The sequence below is a fragment of the Erithacus rubecula genome, assembly GCF_903797595.1.
Source record: "Erithacus rubecula genome assembly, chromosome: 21".
NCBI classification, from domain to species: domain Eukaryota; kingdom Metazoa; phylum Chordata; class Aves; order Passeriformes; family Muscicapidae; genus Erithacus; species Erithacus rubecula.
The window spans coordinates 9,662,515-9,690,118 of NC_136673.1; the positions used below are offsets into that span (position 1 = coordinate 9,662,515).

The following is a 27,604-nucleotide window of genomic DNA, read 5'->3' on the forward strand; positions in this document are numbered from 1 at the left end:
GGAGAGTCCCGAGGGCTGCCCCGACACCCGGCCGGCAGCAGCGCTGCTGCAGCATCCCCTCCATCCCCTCTGCCCCTCATCCCACTGCCCCCTCCATTCCCACCGCCCCTCCATCCCCTCTGCCCCCCATCCCATCCGGCGAGCCCGGCCGTGCTGGGGCGGTGATGGGTGACAGGAGCTCAGGGCAAGGTCCGCTCGGGGACAGTGCCCGTCCGGAGGTGGCAGCGCTTCCCGGAGCGGGGCAGTGCCGGGCTGCCCTTCATCGCCAGGGCCACAAAGCTGCAGGGACAAACAACCAACCCCGCTCAGCCACGGCCAGACAGAACAGCTGGAGCATCACCCAGGAGTCTGGGCGCTTTCTGGTATTGCGGGGAAAAGTAAAATAATTTTTAAAAGCACCCTTAGGTGCCACTCAGCCGAGCAGTGCCGGGCAGTCGGGGTCTGCAGCCGCCCTGTGCTCAGCACAGGCTCCCCTGTCCGTGCCTGGAACCCCGAGGTTAACTCTCCTAAAGGACAGTGATAGCAGCGATAGGAGCTGTGCTTGGGAAGTACGAAGAATACGATGGGTTTGGAAAGGGAAAAGCGAAAGAGCAGCAGGTGTTTCAGGGGCAGCAGCTCTCGGCGGAGGTGGAGCGTTCCCTGTGCCGCTCCAGCGCCCGCCGGGCACCCGGGGCCGGGCTGAAGTTCAGGGGGGGCGGCTGCCCCGGCCCCTCTCCCCTCCCCGGGCTCGGCCATCGCCGCCCCCCGCCTTCAAAAGCACCGGGGCCGGGCGGCGCCCGCGGAGCGCGATGGCAGCGGGGCCCGAGGCGGGCTGGGAGTGCGGCATCTGCTACGAGGCGTACTGGGGAGCGGGGGGCGGCCCGCAGCAGCTGCCCTGCCGCCACTCGCTGTGCCAGCGCTGCCTCCGCCGCCTCGTGTGCCGCGCCGCCGCCGCGCCCTTCGTCAGCTGCCCGTTCTGCAGGATGGTGACGGTGCTGCCCGAGCCGGGCCCGGCGGCAGCGGAGCCGGGCACCCCGCGGGAGGAGCAGCGGCGGGAGAGCGGCGGCCGTGCCCCCCCGCACCCCGCGCTGTGCTCGTCCCACGGCCCCGTGTTCGCCGTCAGCAGCTCGGTGTCCCCCTGCGGCCCCGAGGCCCCGCACGGCTTCGTGCTGGGGCTGCTGCTGGACACGCAGCCCCCGCCGGCCTCCATGGAGAACCTGCGCCTCGGCTTCGCCGCCGGCATCCTCGTGCTCATCGTCTCCACCTTCTTCCTGCTCGTGTTCCTCAAGTAGGTCCGGATGGCGGCGGGGGGCTCCCATCCCGTCCCGACCCGCCCCAGCCCGGCGGATGCACCCGGTGATGGCTCAGGGATTTCTCGGGCCGTGGACGCCTCGGTGGGCAGAGCCAGGGCTCAGCGCCTGCCTGGATCCAGCCCTGGGCCCGCAGGACGCTCGGCTGCCCCGCACCACAGCCCCCGGCCATCAGACGCTTTAAAAATTAACTTACTGCAGCGCTTTCCTCGCCCCGGGGCCTGGCTGTGCTCATGCTCCGTCCCGAGCGAGCCCGGCTCAGCTCGGCGGGAGGCGCAGCCTGGGGCGGGGACCGGGACCGGAGCATTCCCCGGAGCATTCTCCAGGAACATTCTCCAGGAACAGTGCCCTGGCTGTGCCCCGCTGCAGCCGGGACGAGCCGAGGGGGACGGGAAGGGCCCCGCACTGCGGGCGAAGCTGCTCCGAGGGGACTCGGCCCGTTCCCGGGAGGAGAGAGCGGCGCGGTGCCCGCAGAGGGGGGAGGCAGCCGGGGACGGGCTCAGCCCCTCAGAGACGAGACATTAAACCAGACATGGGCCCAGCACCGCGTCCGGGTGTTTTTCTGGGAGTCCTTGAGCCTCGGCAGGCAGGGCAGGGCTGAGCACCAGGGTGGAGCAGGGGCAGCTGCTAAGGGAGGGAAGAGGTTGTGGTACTTGAAGGGGGGAACAAGTTTCAATTCAGCTCTTGCACCCCAGGCTCCCAGCACAGCAGAGCTGAACCTTGCTGCAGCCCCAGAGCAGCTCAGGAAGGACTGGGTTCTGCAAACCCCTGGAGATGCCCAAGATCCCCTCCCCTAAAACCTGAGGGGAACCAGGCAAGTGGATTCTGTGACCATCACCAGTTCTTTGTGCTGCAGCTTCTCACACCAGCACATTCCAGTGGGAGAGCCCAGGGAGCCACAGCACAGAGGGACCTTCTCTCCTAGCCCATGAGAAGGCTTCAACAACAAGGACACACAAGAACAGCTTCTAAATCAAATTATTCCCTATTTAAGTCAGAGCTAAGTCAGTTTTCAGGTGACAGATAAAGCCAGACTGAAGTAAAGCCACTTCAAGCAAAAAAATACAGGTTTAATTGCACTTTATTTTCCAAGAAGTGAAATGCAAATGCCTCAGGGTACCTATCTTTAATGGGGAACAAGAAGTGGAACTTGTTAGTATGAACAATGATCAATGGGACACTGCATGGACAGGGCCAGGGGCCACATCAGGGCACTGACACTCAGAGCAGCACAAACACCCCCAGAAAATCCAGTTTCAAACACCCTCATAATATTCAGCACTGAGTAATGCCCAGAAGGCCCAGCTCAGGTGACCCTGCTGGCAGCAGGGTGGCTGTCACAGGCTTTGGTCTCTGCCCCAGTTTGAGCACTGAGGGTGGGCACAGGGAGCTGCCACATCCCCCAACACCCCCTGTTCTTTGGGGGCTTTCCTCCCACAAAATCACCTTTAGGGGGACACAGGTCTAACTCCAAACTGTAAAGGCAGGTGTAGAAACTAAACCATAGAATTATTTTAAGTCCTTTCATTTTATGAAGGGGTTTATTTGTTTTAAAGACTTCTGGGGTGAAGTTGTGTCAGTGCCCATGAGTGGAATATAAAAGTGCTGTAAGAGTCCTGGGCTGTTTGTCCAGCTCTGCCCTCACTCCTTCCCCCTCCTGGTCCCCTCAGAGTGCAGGGTGACACCCCAAAGTGCCCAGCCCAGCCTGGGCCTTGTGTCCCACCCCTCTCTCCAGTATAACTGGTGCTGGGATGGTCACATTTTAACAGCAGCAGAGCCAAAGGCACAGGAGAGGGGCTGGGCTGTGGGGAAGGATTTCCCAAACATGCAGCACATCCCAGAGCTGTGCTGCTGCTCCCACAAACACAGCCCAGCAAAAACCACCTCAGCTCTGGGCACAGGGGAGGAGGTGCCTGTGAGTGACTAACACACAGCAGGGATGGGCTCCTTGCACCCATCACTGCTGCTCAGGCCCTGCTTTAGCAGAGCTCCAAGGGTCAGCACCACCTGTGCCACAGCTCAGTCAGTGCCCACCTGAGCCCCCAGGGCTCCCCAGGCTGCTTGTGCAGAGCCAGGGACTCACAAGAACACCTGACTGGGATTCCTGGGGGAAGCTCCAGTGGCACATGGCTCAGACACAGTGGGGAGAGGGTGCAGGGTCCCTGGGAGCCACCCTGAGGACTAAGAAAAATATTCCAAGGAGCTCATCACTGGGGAAGGAGATTTTAGTCTGATTTTTAAACAGGGTATTGCCACTGCAGGGTCCTGGCAGATTCACTCTGCTCTAACTCTTCACCAAGTTCCTATTTGCATAAAGTTTGAGGTTAATGAATCCAGGGCTCAGGGGAGGGGACAGTGGGTGGCTCCTGCACTCAGCCCAGCCCCAGAGCATTTGGCAGCTCAGAGTGACAGGCTGAGCCCCCACCAGTGCACAAGAGCCCCCTGGTGCAGCCCCCATCCCTCTGCAGGACAGGAGCTGGCAAGTCCCTGCTCATTCCCAATGTCCAGGTGTGCAGCTCACCAAGGGCTCAGAGCACAGAAGAGGCCATGGCCAGAGCAGAGGGCTCAGCAGGCACATCTTCATCCCAGCCAGTCCAGCTCATCATCATCGTCGTCACCGAAGAGCGGCGCGGGAGGGGGACGCCCCTTCATGCTCTGCAAGGCACAGGGGAAACTGCTCAGCCCAGCAGCTTCTGGCATTCCATAACCACAAACTGCCCTGAAATCTCTGCCAGCCTGGAGGAGCTGGCAACTAGAAGTGTCACTATCCAAGTTTTTATTTCTCATGTGATGGTTTAGATTCGATAGCAGGAAAAAATTCTTGATGGAAAGGAATGTAAAGCATTGGCACAGGCTGCTCAGGGCAGTGTGGAGACACCATCCCTGGAGTGTTCAGAAAGGGGTGGATGTGATATTTGAGGACATGGTTCAATGGTGAATGATGTTATATGGATGGCTGGACTTAATCATCTTAAAGGTCTTTTCCAATGATTTTTATGATTCCAGGAGCTGCTTACAGGCTAAAAGGGACTGGAAAGGGGCCAAAACCTAAAACCCTTCAATTAACCTGGCAGGCCCCACTGATTTCATGCCAGCAGGAATCTGTCACCACTCCCTCAGCCAAGCCAGCCCCTCCCAGCTCAGACACCAACCCCAGACACTCCTGATTTACACAGGGAATGGATGGAGAACTCTGAGCTCAGCCAGGCCCCCACTGCCACACAGAGGATTTTACAAACTACAGACTGTTCCTCAATCAGAGCAAAGTCCCAAACACCCAAATACATACCACTTCCTCCTCATCCTCCTCTTCAGAGAGAACTTGAGGCTTCAGTGGTTTAGGAGATGCTGTTTCAAAGAAGTTGTCATCCTCAAAAAGACTGCAAGGAGATAAAGAATGAGCAGCTGGCTTTCAGAGGATGGGATTTACAAGTTCTGTTACTGAGAGATGGCAAAGCTTTGTCCCTGAGGGAAACCTTTGTGGCATGTACTGTTCAGCAGTGCAGGGCAACTCTGGGAGTGGCAGGCAGCAGGATCACTGCACAGGAACTGCACAATCCCCTGGCAGTGCTCTCCACTGACTCCAGCATACATGAGGCTACTCTGGGGCTGCTCCCAGTGCAATGTACCCCGGGCAGCCTGGGCTGTGCCAGCTCCTGGCTGCAGCCCCAGCCTGTGCAGCCCTGCAGCAGGGACACACCTGTCCCAGCCCCTGGGCCTGCTGCTGTCCCAGCCCCAGCTGACCCAGGCACCCAGCACAGCCCCTCACCTGGAATCTGTGTGCCTGGAGCCCAGTTCCTGTGATCCTGGAGTTCCTCCCAGGACAGCTGAGGCTGGATCTGCTCTGCTGGACACTGAGGCAGGTTCCTGCTCTGAGCCAGCTCCATCCCACGGGTCTGTGCCACTCCCTTCCTCCCCGTTTAAGGGAGGAGGCTCTAAACCTCCCACAGCCTCCTCCTCCTTCTGCTCCTCAGCTGGATGTGCTGGAGGCACTGCCTCATCCACCTCTCCTGCCTGGGCTCCTGCAGCAGAAGGTTCTGCAGCTTCTGCCTGCACAGACACTGCAGAGGGAGCCTGCTCTGGGCCAGCTTCCCCAGTGGCAGCAGTGTCCAGCCTTTGCTGCAGCCCAGGAACAGGCTGTCCTGCAGGGACAGGCCCCTGCTCAGCACCCAGGCTGCAAGCAGCTGGGGCAGGGAGATGCTCCTCCTGAACTTTCTCTTCTTCTGCCACCCCCCTGCTCTGGGTCTCCTGCTCTTCCTCAGGAGCTCTGGGGCTGGCAGGGTGAGGAGCAGCCTGCCTTTCCTGCTCAGACTCCAGGGAGCCTCTGGTCACTTCCCCAGGATCAGCTGGGGGTGCAGTGCTCTGTGCTGGGCTGTGCTGCAGGGGCTCTTTGTGCTCAGTCTTTGCTCCAGGTGATCCCTCCTGTTTCCCTGCTTCTGGGCCAGATTCCTCACTTTCACTGCCATGTTCTGGTTTCTCCTGCTGTTTGTTGAGCAGCTGCAGTGTCACAGTCTGGAAAAGGGAGTAGAGAGAGCACAGGTTATACTCCAGATACAAACCACCTCAGCTCCCTGCATCATCTCCTCCTCCCAGGCTGCTCTGCCACCCACAACAAAATTCTCCTTCAGTTATTTCAGTCTGACAGTACAGACTGGAGGTTTTAGCCCAAAGCTCTCTCTCTCTTCTCTCACCAGTGTCATACCTTGATAGTGTTCATGACAAGCCCCAGGACTGTCCTGCCACTGTACATCTCCTCCAGCTCAAATTCACCCCGAAGAGACTGAAATACACCATTCATTATCTTCTTTACCTGCAAAAGAACATGACAGGAAACAGAGATACAATTCATCAGCATGTAAAGCACAGCACTCAACATCAGACACTTCTCCAAGGGAAGGAATAATAAATCCAAACACACACAGGTGGTTTTGCAAAAAAATCTACTTTCCAAACCAGAAATCCTCACCATATCAAGCCACCTTAACTCAGAACCACTCTATATGACCCAAACTTATCCCCCAAACTGAGACAGGCTGCACAAAGCCAAGGCAGACTGGCACCTCCTTCTTTCTTTAGTTTTTAAATCTAATTCTCAGATGTAGAGTTAACAACAAAAATCAGACAACGAAGTGGGCAGCAGAAAGATGGAGTGAGGCTGTTTACAAGGGATGGAGGGACAGGACACAGGGAATGGCTCCCACTGCCAGAGGGCAGGGATGGATGGGATATTGGGCAGGAATTGTTCCCTGGCAGGGTGGGCAGGGCTGGCACAGGGTGCCCAGAGCAGCTGTGGCTGCCCCTGGATCCCTGGCAGTGCCCAAGGCCAGGCTGGACACTGGGGCTGGAGCACCTGGGACAGTGGGAGGGGTCCCTGCCAGGGCAGGGGGTGGAAATGATGAACTTTAAACCATTCTGTGAGGCCATGATTCTAGGATAGATCCTTTCTTCCTTTGTGGACTGTTACTACAAACACAGTGCTCTGTGGAGAAAATGATATTTTTCCTTTTTACATCAGTTCAGAGAGAAATAATTCAAGGTAAATCCTTCCAGGAAGGAGAAGTACTGCAGCCAGGCTCACCTGCTCAGTGAAGTCTGCAGGGACAGGTCCATGCTGGTCCCTCTGCAGGTCCTGGATCTGTTCCTCATAGCGAGCCCTCAGCAGCAGCACATCTGCCTGCAGGGCTGAGTACTGCCAAGGGAGATGGGAAACCCTCAGAGCTGCTCCTCACTCCTCACCTCCAGGGTGGCTTGGGCAGGCTTTCAGTGAGGCACTAACTCTGACTGGAGTTTTAAGCATGTCACAAAAGACTTGGCTGAAAGCAATGGCAACAAATAAGGACACCCAAGCCAGCCTTGGGAGAGTCACAGTTGTGTCATCAGCTCCTCAAGTGTCACCAAGAATAGGTGGGTGCAGCATCACTGAGATCCCAGTGGAACAAAGGCTGGATCTCATTACTGGGCCTGTTCTGGTTTGCTGGAAACTACATGAAATTATCCCTTCCCTGCCATATTCTGGAACTCCCATCCTCATTATTCTGGACAAGCCTGAGGCTGGTGTTCCCTGCTCTCCAGTTCCAGCTGCTGTGTTATTCCTTTACCTTCTCCTGGATAGGCTCCAGTTCCTCCAAACGTTGCTGAACCTCAGATAACTTCTGCTCCTCTGCTTTTTTTGAGTGTTTGAGAGCTGTGAGCTGAAACACAAGAACCAGAGCAGGTTCAGCCCCTGGCAGTATCCAAACAGCCTCTGCTCACCCACAGCCACCAGGACAGTGCAGAGAAGTGGAAGTTGTAGCTGTTGCTGTAGTTCAGCACTATCAGTACCTTGCCTCTCCCTCCTCCATAACCCCACCAACCCAACAGAAAACTGCTGTAGATGGCTGAGATCAAACTCCATAACAGGCAGGAAATTAGAAAGTCAAGCTCCCACTTCACCAAGTGGGAGAAGACTGTTGGTTACAGTTGCTGGTATTTAGTGCCCATTAGAGGAACAAAGAACAGCCCTTTACCTTCTCTTCCAGCTGGGCCACCTGGTGCTGCAGGGAGTCCCTCTGCTCACACAGCTCCTGGCACTGCCGGGCGTGCTGCTCCTTGGCTGAGGCCAGGGCACGCTCACATCTGGCTTCACACTGGGACTCCAGCTCTGCCTGGAGCACTGACAGCTGCCCATGGCACAAGAGACACCATCAGCATCACACACACACACACCATCTGTGTTAGCACAAGGTGACACCTACACAGTGCAGCCCAGTGGCTGCCACCAGCTCCTACCCACACCTCTCACTTCAGCTCCAGCCATAAACCCCCAGGCTGGCCAGGAGGTCTGGCTCAGATTTCACACCTCTTGCCATATTTCTTAACAACCTTTTACTCCTCACAAGTTCCATATTCTTCTCTCTACTACAATCTCAATTTGGTGCCTCTCCTAGTTTGACACTAACCCATGAATTCAAGCAGGTAACACTTTGATTCTTCCCCTACCTGAGCATGTTGACATTATTTCCCACCTGAAGGCCCCAGAAGCCCTCCAGGGCTGGAGCAGCAGCTGCCCTGAGCCCTCACCTGCTCTGCTGCTGCCTGGTCAGTCGAGGTCCTGGCCTTTTTCAGCAGCTGCCGGAGCTTGTCCAGCTCCTGCTGGTACGACCTGCGCGTTTCCTCCAGCTCCTCCTCTGCCTGAGCTCTCTCTGAGAGGGATTTCTTCTTCCTCTCTGCAAGATTCTGCAACACAAAACATGACATAGAACAGGCCAGACTGCACCAGAGCAGCTTTTCTCCCTCAGGCAGGAGGCTCTTTGGGCAGGAATTCCACCATTGAAATCAAGCTGAGGTTATCTCTGAGGTAAGGAAGACTGACACATTACTGGGTAAGAATTAATTAAATTAAAAAAACCCCACATGAGCACAAAGGATCCACCAGCCTGTAGAAGAGTCAAGATTTACTTAACTTACATATTTAAAAGCAAGAACTTTTGGTTAGCCTTGAGTAAAGAACTGAATCTGTTACTGGCCCTGGCCATACCCTTTCCAGAGTCTCCTTTTCCACTCTCAGGTCTGCCAGCTCCTCCTCCAGTGCTGCCATCCTCATGTCCAGCTGCTTTCGACTCTGCTTCTCAGCCTTGAACCTGCTCTGAGTGTCCTGAGAGGCTTCTTGGAGTTCTGCAAACAAACCCCCACATTCCTCTGTGAGTTTGGGTGCAACCTCCATTGCAGGGGAGCACATTTTGGGGAGGAACAGGGTCTCCTGCACAGTGCAGTCAACAACTCTGCTTGTGCCTGCAGTGAGGACTAGAATTCATCAAGAGCAGCCTGTTCCAATGCTTTGGAATAATTTCTGTAAATACATTTTTCCTAATATCCAACCTAAATTCCCACTGGCCCAGCCTGAGGCCACTCCCTCTCCTCCTGTCCCTGTTCCCAGAGCCTGACCCCCCCTGGCTGTCCCCTCCTGTCAGGGAGTTGTGCAGAGCCACAAGGGCCCCCTGAGCCTCTTTTTCTCCAGCCTGAGCCCCTTCCCAGCTCCCTCAACCTCTCCTGGGGCTCCAGCCCCTTCCCTTCTCTGGAATTGCTCCAGCCCCTCAATGTCCTTTTTGTCATGTGGAGAACAGAAGGGACCCCAGCATTCAGGGTGGGGCCACAGCAGTGCCCACCACAGAGGAATAAATGAACCCCTCAGGTTAATCTCAACTTTCCATCCACTGGAACATCTCTGGCTGCTCTACAGGATGTTGGACAGAAAAGCCAAGAGATTGTTCTACAAAAGGAATCCCTATAACACGATGAATTTTGTTTGTTGAGTCATCCCACTGTCTTCAGTGGTGACAGGGATGCATATCCCTCAAGATATTTCAGTGCATCCATATCCTTCTTCCATCCCCTGTGTCTGATCCTAGGAAAAGCAGAAAGATACCCCAGAAAACAGGAAAAATCTTATAAAAGAAAAGAGGAGCTCTCAGAGACAGGCAGGAGCAGCCTCACCTGCCACCTGTGCCTGCAGCTTGTTGAGCTGTGCCTCCTGTCTCTCTGCATCCTGCACAGCACAGGAGAGCTGCTTCCTCAGCTCCATCTCCTTCTTCTGGTGGGCAGTCAGCTCCAGCTGCAGCTGGGAAACCTGGGCTGTGGCAGCTGCCAGCTCCTCTGCAACTTTGGCCTGGAGCACAAAATGGAGCAGGGAAAATGGGATGTGTGAGGAAGCTGCAGAACTGTTCTCTCAGGAAGAGCTGGAAAAGGGTTGGAGGCCTTATCAGGGAAGACATCCCCACACTGAGGAGGTAACAATGACTTTTTTGCCATGTCAGTTTTGTCCATGAGGCCACCAACAACCTCATCAACACATCAGTTCAACCCAGTGAGTTTTCCTGAAAAGGTTAAGTGTGTGCAAGCCTGGTACCAGTGCCTGGTGCCTCTGCTCAGTTTTCAGGCTATGGAAACATCTATTTGAGTAAAAAGCCTGGGCTCCAATATCTAATTGTCTTCTATAAACCCACACATCACTGAAGAGCCACTTAAAACACAGGCTGGTCCCAGCCAAGAGAGCACTTTGTCCCCAGAGCACACAGCATGAGGTCACCTCAGCTGCCAAGGCAAGGCTGGCATTTCCCAGCACAGTTCTCAGTCATCTGGGGACCTGTTTAGATTTAGGATTGCTGAGAGCCAGTGATTCACCTCAAACCAGGCACTAGCACAGCTTGTTAGACAACTTGTAAACAATGTTAGCAGGGGCTCAAAGCATCAAGACAGACACAAAGTCCCATTCCCAGTCTTGTTGAGTGACACACAAACTTCAGAGGATGCTCTGCAAAGACAGAATTTGCACAGGGAATCCCTAAACAGCTACCACACCTCTGCCTAGTCTGAGATTCCCAACAGATTTTTCTCATTCTTCTACAGGTAAAGTCAGGAGAACTGAATTTGCTCTCTGCTTTATCCCTCTAAGAGAAGTCCCTCCACATGAAGACCAACACCTTCTGGCACAGAAAAGCTGGGAGCAGAACTGTTCCAACTATGGTGATGATGAGGATGTGCTGACCTGGAGGGCTGGGATATCACACCACTCATTTCAAGGGGAGGCAGCATTTCAGAGTGGCCAAAACCAGATCTGCTTTCCTCTTGTGCTTCCATAAATGTTCCACTGCTATACTGACTCCTGGCACTCTAAAATCAAACCCCAGGGCACAGCTAAAGTAATCTAAAAGTTATTTTAACCCTGGCCTCTGTCTTTAATGGCAAATAAAGAAAACACAATTAGGAAATCCTATGGCAGGAAGGGTTACTAGACAGAAGTTTCTACAGAGGGTGCTTCACGTCCACAGCTCAGCTCCAGCCTCCTGCTTTCAGGCACCAGGAATCCTGGGTGACCTGTACCTGCTCTGACAGTGATCCTGTTCTCCCATGGGGAGAGGGCAGAGAGAATGTGAGAGAATTCTTGGAAGGGCTCCCCAAGGAAGAGGGGTCAGTGGGGAGACTAAAGCCCTTTTCCCAGTGAAGGATCCAAGCTCATTCAAGCTCTGAGACAATTCTTTTCATGCCAATCAGTTTCTAGCTCAAGAGGAAGCTGGGCTGGCACTGCCTAGGGCACAAGCATCTACCACCTACACAGTCAGCAGACACTGCCTCACCTGGTCCCAGCCCCGATCCACTGGCAGCATGTGCTGGGAAGAGAAAGCAGCAACAGGAAACAGGAAGGGTTAAGAACACAGCTTGAAAGGCAGAGGCATTCATCAGCAGAAAAGCACAATGCTTCATAACAGGAGCCCAAGGCATGCCAGAGAAGCCTTTAAATTACTCCAAGAACTGTAAAAGCTTAGACAGAAAAAGGGAGTGGAGCCTGGTGTAAAAAGAAAGACACTGAAGGTATCCTTAGGGTATGTCACATATTACAGGTGGCTGTGACCTGCACTGGAGAGGTGGGGAATTACTTATGGCTCCCAAAACCTTCACCTAAAGCTGTGACTTGCTCTGCCAGGGCCAAAGATTCATAACTCTGAAGCAGTCAGTTAGCAACACCTCAGTGATCCTGTGTACAGCCAAATAAATGGTGAGTGCCCATCTGTGTGTAACAATGGATAAAACAGCTTCCAGCCCTCCTCCCTGGCTCTGCCTGTCCCTGGGGATTCAGTGACTGCAGTCCCAGGGCAAGCTGGGGTAGAAAAAGGGAACAGGAAGGAATATCAGCCTTCATCTTTCCAGTCAATACTCCCACAGAGCCAGGGGAAACACCCCAGTGCAAGTCAGGGCTTTCCTGCCCTGGCCTGAAGCCTGTTCATGTCACATCATCCCCAGGCAGTGACTGCTCAGTGGGGTCCTGCTGAAGATGAGGCACAAAGACTCCTGAGGATCTTATACTTCCAAAAGAGATTCCTTCCCAAGTATTATTGTACCAGCAGGATGCTGTCCTCACTGAGAAAGGAATTTCATTTATTATCTCAGTCTGACTCACTCCTGGTTAGAATCTCTCACACTCCTACATATTGTGGGTGTGCAGCCTGGGCTGGGGGTGGGAAAGCAGCCCCCTTCCTGTCTGCTCTCAGCACTATCAGCTGCTCCCTGCTCTGCTCTTTACCCCTCTTTGGAAAGCTGCAGTTCTGGCCAGCTTTAGGTCCATCAAGTTATGGTTCTCACACAGAAGCAGCATTTGTCACCTCACTTTTGAACTGGAGAGAGACAGCTCAGCAGCAGAGCACAGAGCAAGACTGAACTTGGTGTAATTTAAGAAAGCAGAGCAGGCACCATGCAGTGGCAGAGCCAGAGCAGCACACCTGGGCTAGGCTGGCCTAGGGATGGTTCAGGATATGCAGCCATGCATAAATGCAATTCACTGGTTTAACAGTGAGCAACAGCTCCTGTCATAAAAGCACAATGTGTTACTGGGAGAAACAAACAGCTTCTCATTAGCATTAAAACAAGCAAAAAAGTGCAATGAAGAAACTCCAGCAGGAAATATTTTTTCTTGTATCTACATTCACTCTATGTCAGTTCTATAGCAGGAATAAAACACTTGTTACACTGGATCAGTGTAACAAATAACTGAAGCATTTCCAACTCAAAAGCCCTGAGATACACAATTCCTCAACACATTGGCCTCATGCCTACAGAGTTAACAATAAATCAGACACTTTCCTACAATATAAGAATATTAAAGTTATGACAGCATGAAATGATTACATCTTCTGTGATGTTTTGGTCATGAAAGCCATCAAAACATCCAATATTTTTATCAACAAAGTTCAGAACTGCAGTTGCCTTCTCAGAAAACTGCCTTGACTAGCAAGGCTTGTTTGAATGCAACAGCCCTGGCTTTGTTCATGCCACCATTACCTTCTCCTGCTCTGCATGCAACACTCTTGCCTGTGTGTTCTCATTTGTTGTCTGCAGGGAGTGGTTCCTCTGCTCCATCAGCAGATTACTCTGCTCCACATACCTGTGAACAGGAGACACCGTGGGCATTCCTGGAAACAGGAATTTTCAGACAGAAAAAAGTGACATTCCAAAGCACAGAAGTTCTGTTGAATTCATGATAAGTGCCAGACCATTTTGCAGGATGTGCTGCACTAAGAGCTGATCTCAGAGGGGTGGGAGGGCTGTGCCTGCTACAGCAGGGATTTTATCAGCTGGGATAAATGCTTCACCTCTCTGAAAATGTCTCATGTTCCAAGAGTTTTGATAACTTACTATCAGCTGAACTTCACAAAGGGCACCACATCCCCTACAATTTCTTCACCTCAATAAAAAGCCAGCAAAAATAAAGCAACTCCCAGAAGCAGGGCAAGCATGCTCACAGACAGCATGAGGGATTTTGTTCCCCTTTTACACATTCATGTATACTGTATATCAGAGTTTTGGGGACAAGCCCTCAGAGAAGGGGTGGGAGGAATCCCACACTTTTAATACCTTAAAAAGAATTAAAATATCAGAACATGGCTGTCTCCTAACAAACACCCCCCAGATATGCCCAAGTGTAAGCTGGAGAGTCTGGAAATGCAGTGAGATTTCCAGCCCTTACCTCTGGTTACGTTCAATCAACTCACTGATCTTCTCATTCTGCTCCTCAATCCGACTGCTCTTCTCAAATATCTCCTGCTTCAGTCTCTCATTCTCCTAAAGCACAGCTCAGCATGAATATTCAGCTTGCTCAGATTTCCTTGCAGCATTTCCTAAACCCTTGTTTTGTACAGATGTAGGACAGTGGTGATGCTCCTCCCTTCTGTGGTAACAGCCCAGGAAGAGCACTGTGCCACATTTAGCAGAATCCTGGCACAGGAATGTGGCTGCCAAATCTCATTCTAGAAAATATTGTGTCTGGTTGGCTTTTTTATCCACAAACTCCAAGTTTTTAAGACTGTTGCTTGGAAAGGCATCCAAGCATAAAATTTAGTAGTGAATAGCAGAAGCAGGTGCTTTTTACAATGTGACACTTCAGCTGTGAAATTGTTCTGCTGGAAACTGGGGTTAAATCCATAATGGTTTGAGAAGGTGAACTTCTCCCACATGAACCTTTTGTCAAGGCCTATGAAATACCCACAACTCTGACTCACAAAATACCCAAACCCCAAAATGCTGAGAAGAGCTTTTTGGAGGGGGAAAGAGGGATGGAAATCATTTTAAGTCTCATGCTCATTGTGGCCATGGAAAAGCAGAAGCCATGGGTGGATGGCCATTTGCTCTCTTTAGGGTAAGCCTGAGCCCCAGCTCAGAGAGGTGGCCATGGCTGGCCCTGCTCACCTGGATGATGCGCTGGATGTTGCTCATGATCATGGAGGCTTCCATGGTGACAGAGGAGATGCCAGGCAGCAGGGAGCTGTTAGCAGTGCTTTGCTTCTTCAGCTCCTCCACCTGCAGGGATAAACCATGCTTAACCCATTTGAAATGAATTTATGGGTGCAGGTGAGAGTTTGACATGTGCAAAGAGGAATTTCACTGTTTCTTCTGCTCAGCTGCAGGGAGTAGGCACTGAATCAAGTGTGACACCTCCCAGAGGGCAGGGAATCCCTCCAAACAATGCATCACATGGTATTCAAGACAGTAAAAGAGAACCTTTCCCCAAGCCTCAGCTTTGCTTTTTCACAGCAGCTAAACTGCTGCCACTTGAAGGCATGACAATATTGGGCTATTACTCATTTACTGTATCTCTTAATGCAGGCATTTAAATAGAGCCAACTGCTCTCTGCACACCTGGAGAGAAGAAATGCCCTGGGCAGCCATACCTTGGCAGCCAGGTGATCCATTTTATCCACCACTTTGCTCACAGCCAGTCGGATTTCAGTGTTGTGCTGCCGAGCTTCTGTCATCAGAAAGGAAGTGACATCTCCAGGTGCTTGAAGGGAAAAGAGAGAGATTTACAGTGACAAGGGGAAATACCTGCACAAAGACACAGCAAAAGCTAGGTAGCAGGAAGCCTGACAGCAGGAAATTCACTCTCTGCCCAGAAATAAAAGTGATGTGGTATTTGGAAAACAAATAATGTGGATATTTCCCAAATAATCTCAACAGGCAGGTTTGAGTACAGGAAATTCTTGAGCTAGGTGACAGCTCAACTCAACAAGAGCAAAGCCCCCAGACACACCAGAGGCACAATCAAACCACAGCAGTGAAGGTCAGCTTCTGAAACTGCACTGAAAAAACTGGCTCCAAGAAAGGCTCAGCTACACTCAAGACTTCACCAACTGGGATGACTTAAATGGTTCTTTAAAAGTCTTTGGTCCTTCCTAGGTTTTGCCTTTTACAGCTCAATTCTTTCCCTGGCTGGTTGGGAGCTGGTTACTATTAGTTTTATTTATAACTGGAAGCACCATTTACCAAATTCCTTTAGTAATACCCAGTTTTAGGAAGAAACAGAAATACAGCCCCTTTCAATTGCACAAGGCTCTTTAGAGTAAGAAAGAGATGGATATTTCTTGGGAAGTATTTGCCCCTATTTGCTATTAAAAAATAAACATTTGTGAAACAGCACAGCTATAAATCATCATCACAAACTGTTCAGTGCAGGAGCTGCAGCCCTCTGAGAAGCAGGTACCTTTTCAAACTTACCTTGGTAAGGAGCAGGATACATCTGCCCCACAGGCTGGAGTTGGGAGGCAGAGGCAGCAGTTTGGGGGTAAGCAAATGGCACTCCTGGATATGCCTTGAAGGACAAGTTCAATAGGTTAGAATGCATTTTGCTACTTCCCCATGTCCACAGATTTGTATTTTTTTAAGCTCAAGAGCAAGGAGGATGTTTGGAAAGAAAAAAAAAATCCAAGAATTAAGGAGCTGGAAAGTCAAAATACACAACAGTCATTGTGAAAGGAAAATAATACTCTTCTTTAGTTAGTTCCAACCTTCACTCAAATTTCAACAAAATTGTGTCACCCTACATTTGTGAGGGTCAGATCAGCACGTGAACACCTCCCTTTGAAGTTATGTTAATTTGAACACAAGTTTATTTTCCAAAAAGGGCTCAAAAAGCACAAAACAACTTGATTGCAACTTTACTGCTCATTGCTGCAGAACTTGGAAGTTTTTATTGCATCCACTACAAAACCAGGTATTAACAAAGCCTGGTTCATCCTTAGTTTAAGAACCCATCATAAAACATAAAATTGGCTCTTTTAGAATAAATTTTAAAGGGCATATGATGAAAACCTGACAATGCCAAAGAGTCAGAGGAAACTCCCTGGAATTCTCATCCTTATGTTAAAGTCCTTGCTCCCAACAATGGGGAAAACTTAGGAGAAAGGACAGAAGTGCCAATATTCTCCTTGATTTCATTTTGGTACCTGAAAGCCCTGTGCTCCTCCAGGCAGAGCTGAATGGGGCTGGATGGTTGCAGGAATTAAAGCAGCAGAAGATACTGAAGGTGCAGCACCAGATGCTTGAGGTACTGGAAAGGAAGAAATAAATACAGCATGCTATAAAACAGCTCGAAAGAATTTAATTCACCTAGTCTGAAATGGCAAAAAAACCAAACCAAACCAAAAAACCACAAAAAAAACCCACACAAAAAAACCCCCAACAAAACAAAACAAAAAAACCACTAATAGACAAAAGTTTAACAAAAGCCTGCCTGCAACCTTGTGAAAATTAAATCCAATCAAGCAAGTAGTAATAGGTCAAGAAAAGAGTATCCTTTCACAGAAATCCCACTTCTAGCTCCATTTAAACAACCTCTTTTCAATCCAACAGAGACAGCTCTGAAGTTTACTGGCACAAGGCATGACTCTGACTCTGAAGGCTGCTCAGCTGACCAGCAGCTGATGTGACCATTCCATCATGGGAAGACACAGCCAGCCCTGCAGAGCCTCATGCTGCCCTTCTCTAGGATTTCCATCATTCCTAAACATACTGTTCACTGGGAAAGGATCTGTAACACTGCATTTACAGATCCCATGGCCTACAAATCTCAGTGCCCAGTGACAGGACAGCTCAGCCATGCTGGCTGCTCTTCCTCAAGCACTGGACCACAAACACTCCAAGGATTGGCTTGTGCTCCATGATTAGTGGCTCATGGATCAGCAAGCCTTATCAGAAGCTCAGTTCATATTTCAGCTCCTGGAAGGAATCCTGTGCTCCCACAGCCCTCATGGAGTGGACAGGGAGTGCAGCAGCTCCCCAGCACATTACCTTGTGTGGACACTGTGGGCAGCACTGCCTGAGCTGGCTGGGAGGGTCTGCTTGGAGCCACTGGCTGTGTTGTCCCTCTCAGAGTATTGGGATCCTAAAAACATTTCTGCATGTTACAAGAAACACCAAAGAACAAGCCAAGAGACTGAGCCCAAGGTCACTTGAGACAAGTTGTCACCCCAGGAACCCAAGTGGAACCTTCCTGTCACAGAACCAGAGTGGATTTCCCTGGACAAGGGCAGAGCCACTGCTAGAGGCCCCAGTTTAAGCAACCACCAGAGTAGGAAAAGGAGTAAGAGTCACACAGCTGTGACTGGTACCTCTATTTCTGAGTCACTGGAGTCCAGCTGACTCCCTGCTGTCCCAGCAAGGAAAGGCAGCATGGGCTGTCCCATTTTGGCCATCCGAGAAATCAGCTTTGCCTTTGCTACATCTGGGTTCTAAAAGAAACAGTTAATTACTCTCCCTTTCTCTCAGCCCAGGCTTTTGAGGTATTACAAACACTTCTACATCTCTCACTGAATTTTGACTCAATTTTTCAATGACTGTGAGAAAATCTGTTCTTCAAGCACACAAGGTAGTGCCAGGAATGTTAATCTGGCTTGTTTTATATATCTTATTTCTAGGATGACAGTGCTGTCACTACAGAGAAAAATCTATCCCTGCACAAAAACCAACAAGAAAATGTGTGAGTTCAGGAAGCTGCTTAGCAGCTTTTTCTGTCTGGAGGCACAAAGTCTTCTCATGCAGCTCTATAAACTTATCCTGAATGTCCCAATTCCTTTGTTATCTATTTTAAATTTGTCCATTTATCTCAAAACACAACCAACCTTGTGAACATCCACATGGTCAGAGTCACTTTGCATTTAAGAATAGGAACTGGGGCTGGAGTTCCTTAGGTCCTGGTAATCCCAGAATCATTAAGGTTGGAAAAGACCTCTAAGTTATGGTTAATCATTGAGTCCAACTATTAACTCCTTCAAAAACAAGGCACTAAGCTGCTGTAAGGTGAACATTCCAGTGTCTTGCATGATCCTCACTTTATCTTCAGCAGTACCCAACGCTGAAGGTGAAAATAAACTTCTCTGTTCAGGCTACAAGTTAGGAAAAGCCAGCACTTACTGCAAGCTGCTCACTGATGGAGTTGGACTTGGCCCGAACAGCTGGCTCCCTGCAAAGCCAAACAGGTGTGGAGATTAGCCAGGAGGAGCTCAGGAGCCAACATTCTGGATTGATAAATACTGCTTAATACACCTCTCCCTAGGAAAGCTCTTTTCTCATATCATAAGCATTGCTTTCAGCCTACACTTCTGGAACATTCTTTGCAGTGTTATCTGTAGGTATGTTCAGGACACCACTAGGGCCCATTGGAACAGCTGACTACAGAAAGATAATTTTGTTGATTGCTTTAACAACCATATTCTGGTATAAATAAGTTTAACCAAGTCCAATAACAAACTACTTATGGCAACAAGGGCAACACTTCCTTGGACTCCCTAAAAAGAGGGACTGACACATTTAATTTAAGGAACAGAACAGAGAATTGTTAAGGTTGGAAAATACATCTAAGGTTGAGTCACCAACCACTGACCCAGCCCCAGCACGTTCAGCACTGAACCCCATCCCCAAGTGCCACATTTGCATTCTTTGAACACCTCCAGGGATGGCAACTCCACCCTAGGCAGCCTGTGCCAATTCCTGTCAGTGAAGGTTCTCCTAATATCCACTGTAAACCTCTCCTGGAGTAACTTAGAGGTGATTTCCTCTCCCCAGTCACTTGTTACCTGGGAAAAGAACTTGACCCCACCTGCCTACACCCTCTGCAGGGAGTTGTGGAGACTGAGAAGATCCAAACTGACAACAATGATGACAGCTGTTAGAGCAGCACCCACACAGCTCAATCCCACTGGATCTCAGGAATGCTGGAGAGGAATGACCTCCTTCACTGGAGCCCATCCCATTTGCTTTAATCTGGAAGTCAGCACTCAAGCAGAAAATTCCAGCAAGTCCTGTTAGCAGCACTGCTCTGCCACATGGAGGGCACTCAGCTGGCACAGAGGCCCCACATTTGCAAATGATGTGTCAGGGCAGCACTGTGCTGATGGGCACCACCAGCCTTAACAGAAAGTTGGTTAAGCCCTGCTGCTTCTTACCCAGGCTTTGGAGGGATGCTGGAGGGAGGCACTAAACCTGTGTCTGAGGAGAAGCCATCTGAGCTGGGAACTGGAGAAGGTGCAGGGGAATCCCTTGAACTGACACTCAGCCCATCTGAACCAGAGCACTCCTTTGCCAGCTTCACCTTAAAAAAAAACATTAAGGAAAAAAAAATATTTTCTGGGTTCCTGTAAAAACTTTCATCAATTTATTTGTGATGCTACTGTGTGTGGAGCTTCTGCACTTCAAGGAAAAGCAGCCAACTGATTCAGAACTAGAAAAGCTCTCATTCCTCCCACAGTATTTTGTTTTCCCAAGTGACTCACAAGTAACACAACTAAAAGATCCCAAGACAGTTAGAACAGACAAACAGCCTTGAGGGATTTTCTGGGTTTAGGGTTCTGTTTTGGGTTTGTTTATTTGTTTGTTTGAATTAAAGATACACATCTTGCTGAGGTTTCTAACAGTTTCTGAGCTGGAGTTCTCACACTAACAGCAGGTTCCTCCCTTGCAGTCACAAAACAGATGGAAACAAACACTTGGCAGGAGACACTCACCCTCCTGATTTCCACCTCAAACACCAGAGTGGAGTCTGGAGGGACACGAGCAGCCACACCCTGAGCCCCATAGGCCCAGGCTGGAGGAATGATGAGCAACCTCCGCCCTCCTTTCTTCATGCCCAGCATTCCTTCTTCCCAGCCCTTTGGTTTGCACAGGCAATGGAAGAGAAAGCAGCAGTTGGATCAGTGACATTATTCACCCCAAATAAGATAACTTCAGGCAAAGGTTCCAAAACACATATAGAGAGATTCCTGCAAAATCCTCACCAAACCTCTGACTAGCCAAAAATCCTAATAGCCAGTTGTAAATTCCAGTGTTAACTTAAGAATAAAGATGCAGCTCCACCACACAGTGATGGCCTCACTCAGCATTTTGGGGAAGAACTGGACTCCAAAGAGATCTGAATTGCTCTGGCTAGATTTGTAAAGCAACCAAAGACAATAGTTGTAATGAGGGATGCAAACTGCCTAAGGGATGCCAGCACTGCACAAGATGGCTCTAACAGCCAAGCAAAATTAGTAAGACACAGGATAAAACAAATAAACAAATAGACATCTTCAGTAAAAGACAACTTGTAACAGGTCATATATGAATTATACAGGTCATACATGAATTACTGAGGTCATGGACCTGAACAAAAGCATCTGTGACTCAAACCCTGATTTTATGGGATAACATAAGGGAATATAAAAAAACATAAGGGAATATCAAAATTCCTGGATGAAAAATTGTTTCCTTTAGAAATAGGGTTCCCCAAGAACAAAGAAAGGAATTAAGTGACTTCCAGAAAAACAAAGACAATAAAACCCCAGCTCCTGAAAACAGGAAGTTTTGTTTTTTACTGAAGAGGACAACTCCTGTCTAACACTGATACTGAAAAGGAGACTGGGCTCTATTGTGCAAAGTGAGTGAGCCACTGTCACAGTGTTTGCTAATAAATGAAACAGAAAGAGAATGTATGAATCCTGAACAAGATCTGCAGTAATTCAAAGCTCTGAGACTTCAATTATTATAATTGAATAATATTAATATTCAATAATAATAAAATTAACTATATTAAATTATATATTACATAAATATATCAATAAGTTATATTATTGATAATATAGTGTATTGATATAACAATATATTATGTTATTAATTATTATATTAATTATATAATTGAATAATGATAATATTATAATGAAAGTGGAAGAAGCTGTACCTTGATGACCTTTCCAGATCCCAGCTTTAGCCTCAGCAGCTTGTCTTTGTTTACATTAGAGTCAAACACCTGGGGAGTTGAACAAGAACACTAAATACATGGATTTCCCAACTGTTTCAAGGTTCTGAATGCTATTTTATACATTCCATAAACTCCTACAACTTCTGGTTAAATGCCATTTCCCATCCTGTTACTACCAAAATTAATTCTCAGCCATAAGACAGAGCTTCAGTCCATTTCCTGAAGTACAATTTCATGAAGTGAATGGTAACTGCAGAGTCAGACTTCAGACCTGCTTTAGGACAGGACTGGGTAAAGCAAAACATTAAATATTCATGTGGGAGAGTGCCCACAAGTTTAAAAGCATTTAAATCACCTCTCCCTGAACAGTAATGGAATAACAGAAACATTAAGGTTGGAAAAGCCCTCTAAAATTACCAAGTCAAATCACTCCCCCAGCAGTGCCCTGTTCACCACCACACCATGTCTCAAGCACCACATCCAGATGGTTTTTTAACACTTCCAGGGATGTCACTCCACTGCTGTCCTGGGCAGCAACAACCCTTTCAGTGAGGAAATTTTATGTAACATGCCAGAATCCCTTAATATTCTATAAGCAATATATATGACCCCACTTAGTGTGCCATAAATGCCCAAAGTATACCTTTAACATCAACACCAGCACCATGCTGGATGTGCAGGCTCCTGCCAGGGACTGTCCCACTCAGCATTAAAAGGTGACAAATGTCTGTACCTGTCCAAGGCCGTTGTTCTGGAACAGCCATCCTGTGTAGGCAACCTCCAGGGAGTCTCCTCCTTCCACTCCCTGCCCTTCTCCCAGCAGGAGATCCTGGCCCAGGACCGAGTCCAGGGCTGGGCAGCTGTTGCATTTGGCAATGCACACCTGCAGAGGGAAAGCCTGGCAGTGTCTCTGGCCTTTCATGGAGAGTCCCACTCATGGATCTGATGCATTCCTTGCTGTACTGATTAAGCCCACACTAGAATTCCACATCTCCTTGTGCTGAATGTTGCTGATTAAACATCCTCTGCTCTACAGAACCATGGATATGCAGTACTTGAGAATCTTGAGAAGCAACAGGCTCCCTGCCTTGAAGAGATTTGCTTTACTGAACACAGCTCAGGGCAGGCTGCTCTCAGATCTGTCTCCATCACAGTTATGCAGACACTCAAAGCTGAACTCCAGTGAAAATAAAACTTGATTTGCCCCTGCTGCCATCAAGAACTGCCTGGCCCAGAGGTGAGCAGTTACCTGCTTACTGAAATCCACTGCTGCCTTTTCTGACTCAAACATGATGGACCAGTTTTGCCTCTGATCATCATAGAAGGTGCTGTAATTGTTGGGCTGAACCTGTGGGAGAGGAAATAAGTTTTATCTTGGGCAATAAATGAACTTAAAAACCCACATCCAAAAGAAGCTTAAAATAAGAGCTACCAAAATCAAGCAGGGAGAACCCTCCTGTTCTACTGCTCAAGTTCAGGATTAGTTTTCATTTATGTGCTCATTATCATGGAAGGGTTATTATAATTCAAATATGTGAGCAAATACTAAGCTCTTCCTAGATGCTGCAGTTCACACAGGAAGGTGAAACCTTTCAAAAGCTTCATTGAAGCCTGGTTCATTAATATATACTGAGAATTTTTAAGTGTAAGTAATTTATATTTCATAGTTCATTGCATTCATGCTTCCAGAATCAAATGGAGAAGTCACTTCTTCCTCACTTCTAAACCCATGTCATCAGAAGTGACTATACAACCCATTAATTTTCAATAATGTGCTTACAAAACTAGAGAGGCAAGGTCTAAGCTGGGACAGAAATTGCATTATTTTGGAGTGAAATTTCTACCTCTCATTCCAAGAAATTTGATGCCATCTGATGACAAGCTAAGAGCAGTAAACCAACACATCCATTTTCTGTAAGACTGGCAGAAACCAACTTCCTGAGAGATCCCATTTTAGAGCTCACAAAGCTCCAGACTGTTCTCAACAGCAGGAAAATGCTGAGTGCAAATTTTCTGAGAGAAAACATTTCCTTGCTGTCATTTCCTTCTGCTTATTCAGTTGTATTCTCTCAAACACAACTAGGAATTCTCAGCAAAAGGAATTTTGCTGGTTTTCTCCATTACAGGGCTGCAACCCTCAAACACCTCTGTGAGCACAGGTAATAATTTACCTCCTACAAGAGCCTTGGTTTGGAAATCTCCTGAGGAAATGCTCTGCCAAAGGGACTGTCACAGCCTCTTGTGCAATACATGAGGAGAACAGTCACACTGGGACACCTCCTGCCCTGTCACTCAGATGTTTGATCTCAAAGGTTACAAAGCAAGGCTCAAGGGAGGATTTTAGAGCCAACCTTGTGTTTGCTGTGATCACAAAGTGCTTCTCTAGGCCAGAGTCTCACCGTGAGCACGAAGCCTGGGTGGATCCTTGCAGAGGTGATCTGTTGCTGCTGAGTGATGTAAAGGAGGATCCTGTACTGGATTCCACAAGGAATTAGGCAAGGAAAAAAAAAAAAAAAAAACCAAAACCAGGAACTCAAAATGTCTTCAATTCTAAGGTGTTTTGTCACATGCAGAATTTAAGGCTCAGTATTTATTTGTCAAATATACCACAGCAAAACTACTTAACACAGTTTCATGACACTTATTAAAACTAGTTTATTCTCAAGGGTTTTATTTAGCAGCAGCAGCAACCAAGCAAGTCAAACTTTAGAATAAGCAACATTCTTTAACTAATTCCACATTTTTCACAGTTACAGTGGAAAAAGATGGTGCACTAACCTTTCCAGATACAGAACTCACCACACATGGCATCAAACCATCACAGAGTCATTTAGGTGGGAAGAGACACCCAAGATGATTCCCTCAGCACTGCCAAGGTCACCACTGACCCATGTGCCCAACTGCTATATCCACAAGACTTTTAAATCCCTCCAGGGATGAGGCCTCCACCACTGCCCTGGGCAGCTGTGCCAGGCCCTGATCACCCTTTTGGGAAAGGCATTTTCCCTAATATCCAGCCTAAAGAAGTTTGTGTGTGTAATTTTTTATCTTTGCATAAACCTATTGACATGACAGACAGAGTTGGAGGGAATTTTCCAAGTACTAAACACAGATATGAGATTTATTGACATATTTGGCTCTAGTAAACATAATCTATTAAGGAAATGTGTTTTTCTTTGTGCACCTGCACTGGACACAGCTCAGTGGTGAACTGGGAGGGACCTACTGACTGCTCCCAGCTGGATGTGGTATCACACAGGCAGCCTGAGGAAAGCTGGTTCAGCTTCCTTCCAACACAGCTCAACACTTCCAAGATCACTGACTCAGTTACCAAACTAAGATTTATTTTGTTCTTACCAAAGCAAAAGCAACTTAGTGAGACATGAATGAGGGATCTGAAACATCACAAATACCAACACCAGGGATGGGTGAGAGTTTTCAAAGATGCCAATTTCCTGGGAACCTCAGTTCTGTGTTCTTCAAGGAACACTTGGGAAGGAAAGATGGCTTTGACACCAAAAGAACAAAACTTAAGCAAAGCATCTCTGTATTGCTGGACAGAATTTTACTTTATATCCATTTCCACCTCCACAAATACGTGATCCAGTTGTCAAAGACATTCAGAATAAATACCAAAATGACTTCCAAAACCACTGTGAACTATTTCAGGCACAAGTTGTAAGAGACCTTACAAACTCATGGACTGCAGGAAAGAAAGATGCCACCAAGGTGGATGGCTGAGCCCCAAGAAAACCCAGGAGACAGAAAGGCAGCAGGAGAACAACATCAAAAGCAAAACACCTGGAAAGTTCACAGAAGCACCATCTCATAGCAGAGTTAGGGAAGGAAGGGTCTCTCACCTCTTTGGCAGCATGGTTCCCTACTACAGCTGCTCCATACTTGCCTTGCTTCAAGTACTGCCCATTTGTACTAGAAGAAAAAGGAGACATTCAGCTGCACAACTGTCCCTAACTCAGAATTCTTTAGAGTTCAGATCCCTTTGCTCAAGCATAAAATGTCAGGCAGCTTTGGTTAGCTTAGAGACATTTCTGCTTGCCCACAGGCAAGAGCACACACTGTGCAGTTGAGTTGGAAACTGCTCTCACAGATCCAGGGCAGAAGTGCTTTTCCATGATGGCAGCATCAAACAGTTTTAGTGCTCTCACTCTGCTCATGCCTCAATTCTCAAATGCATGAACCACAAGCATCTGCCAGAGCCTCCTGAAGCAGTGCACATCTCAGCCCAGCAGCCAGGACACAGCTCCCAGCCACAGCCAAACCCACAAACCTGCTCTTTATCTCAGAATTGCCTCACCCAGAGCTGCAGCACAGCAACTGCTCTTGAGCAGAAACTTCCATTGCCTTGCAGCATTTCTACCATGCAGATATGTCTGAAAACAAGTGTCTCTTGCCATTTACCCAGCAACATCTCCCCTCCAGGGACACAGAGTGCAGCAGGTCATGCAGAAGTCACTTACTATCGATAGGCGAGCACTGCCGTGGCCACCAACACCGAGGGGGCTCCTGCTGGGGCCACTGCTGCCTTCTGGGCCTGGCCTGTGGGGACACAGAGCAGGGACTGCTGTCAGGGGCACAGGACTGGCTGGTGGCACCACCAGGACATGCTCCTTCCCTCAAGGAAAAATTATTTCAGTAGGAAATTACAAAAAAACAAAGAGGTGCATTCCAAAGTCACTCAAGGCTGGCTGGAAATCCAGATGTAGGAGGGCACTGGAGGAAAGCTCAGGGAAATATTTGCTCTGCTGCTCTTCACAAAGGCCCTGCTTCTTCCCACACACACTTGCTGCTGAGTGGGTTCCCCACTCTCAAGCCCAGTTACTCACCAGATGCTGCCTGACCCTTCTTGGGCTGCTTTGGTGCAGTGAACTGGAAGAATTCATTTCCTGGGCTTGAGACTGTTTGATCCAGGCCAAAGAGAGAGGCTAATCTGGCTCTAGAAAGGGAAATAAAACCATTTAACCTAATTTAACACAGGCATTATACCTAATGAACATCCTGAACTAGGAGTTATATCACATACAAAATGTTTACCATCACTTTGGAAGTAAACAAAGGGCTGCAGGTTAATTTTCTTTATGCTAATTAACTGTTTGCTTTAGAATAGGCAGAACTGGTAGCTGAAGGGCTTGGGAAAGTGGTACAATTGTGTTTCATTTCCTCAAAACTCGATTGAAGGCATAAGAACTGAAACTACACTAAAAAAAAAAAGTGTCTTTGAAGCAATGTCCAGAACTAGCTTCACATAAAATAGATGATTCCTACAATACTCAAAATAATGTGTGACAGAAAAACGACCATTCAGCTCCTGAACTTTCTTTTCTTTAAGTATCCAGGAAACACATACTCCCAATTAAGTTTTAAAATGGGAGAAGCTCTCTCAGCTAAGGGCAGAGGGTTCAATGCCGGAGGTTATTCCTTCAGGAGACATTGTTTGTAATTCCACTGCTTCAAGGCCAGTTACACTCAACCTATTCCTGGCACCACACGGCAAGGGAGTAATTTAAACAGGATGACACCACTGTCAGTGAATCTTCTTTAAAAATATAACTAAATATTCTATAAAGAGAGAGGAATAGTTTAAGAGAAACTCTTGGAAGGGGGTGGGGAGTGCACCGAGTTGGAATTGCAGCTCTCGGAGCGGCAACAAGTCAGCGATACAAAGCCTGGATGCGCTGGGCACAGACACGATCCAGGCGAGCCGGGGGACAAACAGCGCGGGAGCGCCGGCGCTGGCTGAGCAGCCCCAGAGCGGACTGACGGACTTCCACCCACCCCTACTTAGCGTTAACACCGAGTTCTGTGCCCCGGCCACCCCGGAGCAGAGCGGGGTCCGGCGGGATCGCACACCTCAGAGCCCCGGGCACACCGGGCCCGCACCGAGCCCCGCGGGCAGCCGGGCCCTTCCCGAGCTGCCCCCACACCGCTCCCGCGGCGGGACAGGAGCGGGGCACCAGGCCAGGCCCGCTGCACAGGCGGCGGCCCGCCCGCCCCTCACCGCTGCGGGCCTTCACCGGGGCCACGGCCCCACGGCCCCGCGGCCTGCCCGCGCCGCCGCGCCCTCCCGGCGGTGGGGAGGGGCTCTCGCCGCGCCCCCGGCGCTCACCCGCTGGCCGGGGACAGGAAGTCAGCGTCGTCCTCCTCCGCCGCCGCGAACATCGCCAGCGAGCGCCGGGGCGGGGACGGGCGGGAGGCGGCGGCGCTTCACGGCACCGGCACGGAGCGGGGCGGGAGCAACGTCACAGGGGGCGGGGCTCCGGGGCGG

General features: G+C 49.2%; 1 protein-coding gene across 3 annotated transcripts; it reads right to left on the bottom strand.

Annotated features, from left to right (window-relative positions):
- Positions 1 to 2,338: 2,338 nt before the first annotated feature.
- FKBP15 (FKBP prolyl isomerase family member 15) lies at positions 2,339 to 27,597 on the bottom strand. Of its 3 annotated transcripts, XM_079324232.1 has the most exons (29): positions 27,446 to 27,597; positions 26,166 to 26,275; positions 25,800 to 25,878; positions 25,182 to 25,251; positions 23,721 to 23,795; positions 22,571 to 22,669; positions 22,055 to 22,204; positions 21,301 to 21,369; positions 20,093 to 20,236; positions 19,535 to 19,680; positions 18,504 to 18,552; positions 17,702 to 17,821; positions 17,382 to 17,475; positions 16,538 to 16,641; positions 15,810 to 15,903; positions 14,987 to 15,096; positions 14,505 to 14,615; positions 13,786 to 13,880; positions 13,101 to 13,203; positions 9,762 to 9,933; positions 8,806 to 8,942; positions 8,349 to 8,504; positions 7,796 to 7,948; positions 7,388 to 7,480; positions 6,868 to 6,978; positions 5,992 to 6,099; positions 5,059 to 5,801; positions 4,579 to 4,669; positions 2,339 to 3,944 (listed from the first exon to the last, which is right to left on the bottom strand). In XM_079324232.1, the coding sequence occupies exons 1-29, from the start codon at positions 27,496 to 27,498 to the stop codon at positions 3,870 to 3,872; spliced, it is 3,714 nt and encodes a 1,237-aa protein (XP_079180358.1). In that variant the 5' UTR covers positions 27,499 to 27,597; the 3' UTR covers positions 2,339 to 3,869. The 3 variants fall into 3 exon arrangements, with proteins under 3 accessions (XP_079180358.1, XP_079180359.1, XP_079180360.1); XM_079324233.1 differs by lacking the exon at positions 22,055 to 22,204 and having other exon boundaries at positions 27,446 to 27,561; XM_079324234.1 differs by lacking the exons at positions 26,166 to 26,275; positions 27,446 to 27,597 and having other exon boundaries at positions 23,721 to 23,790; positions 25,800 to 25,879.
- Between the last annotated feature and the right edge of the window lie 7 nt (positions 27,598 to 27,604).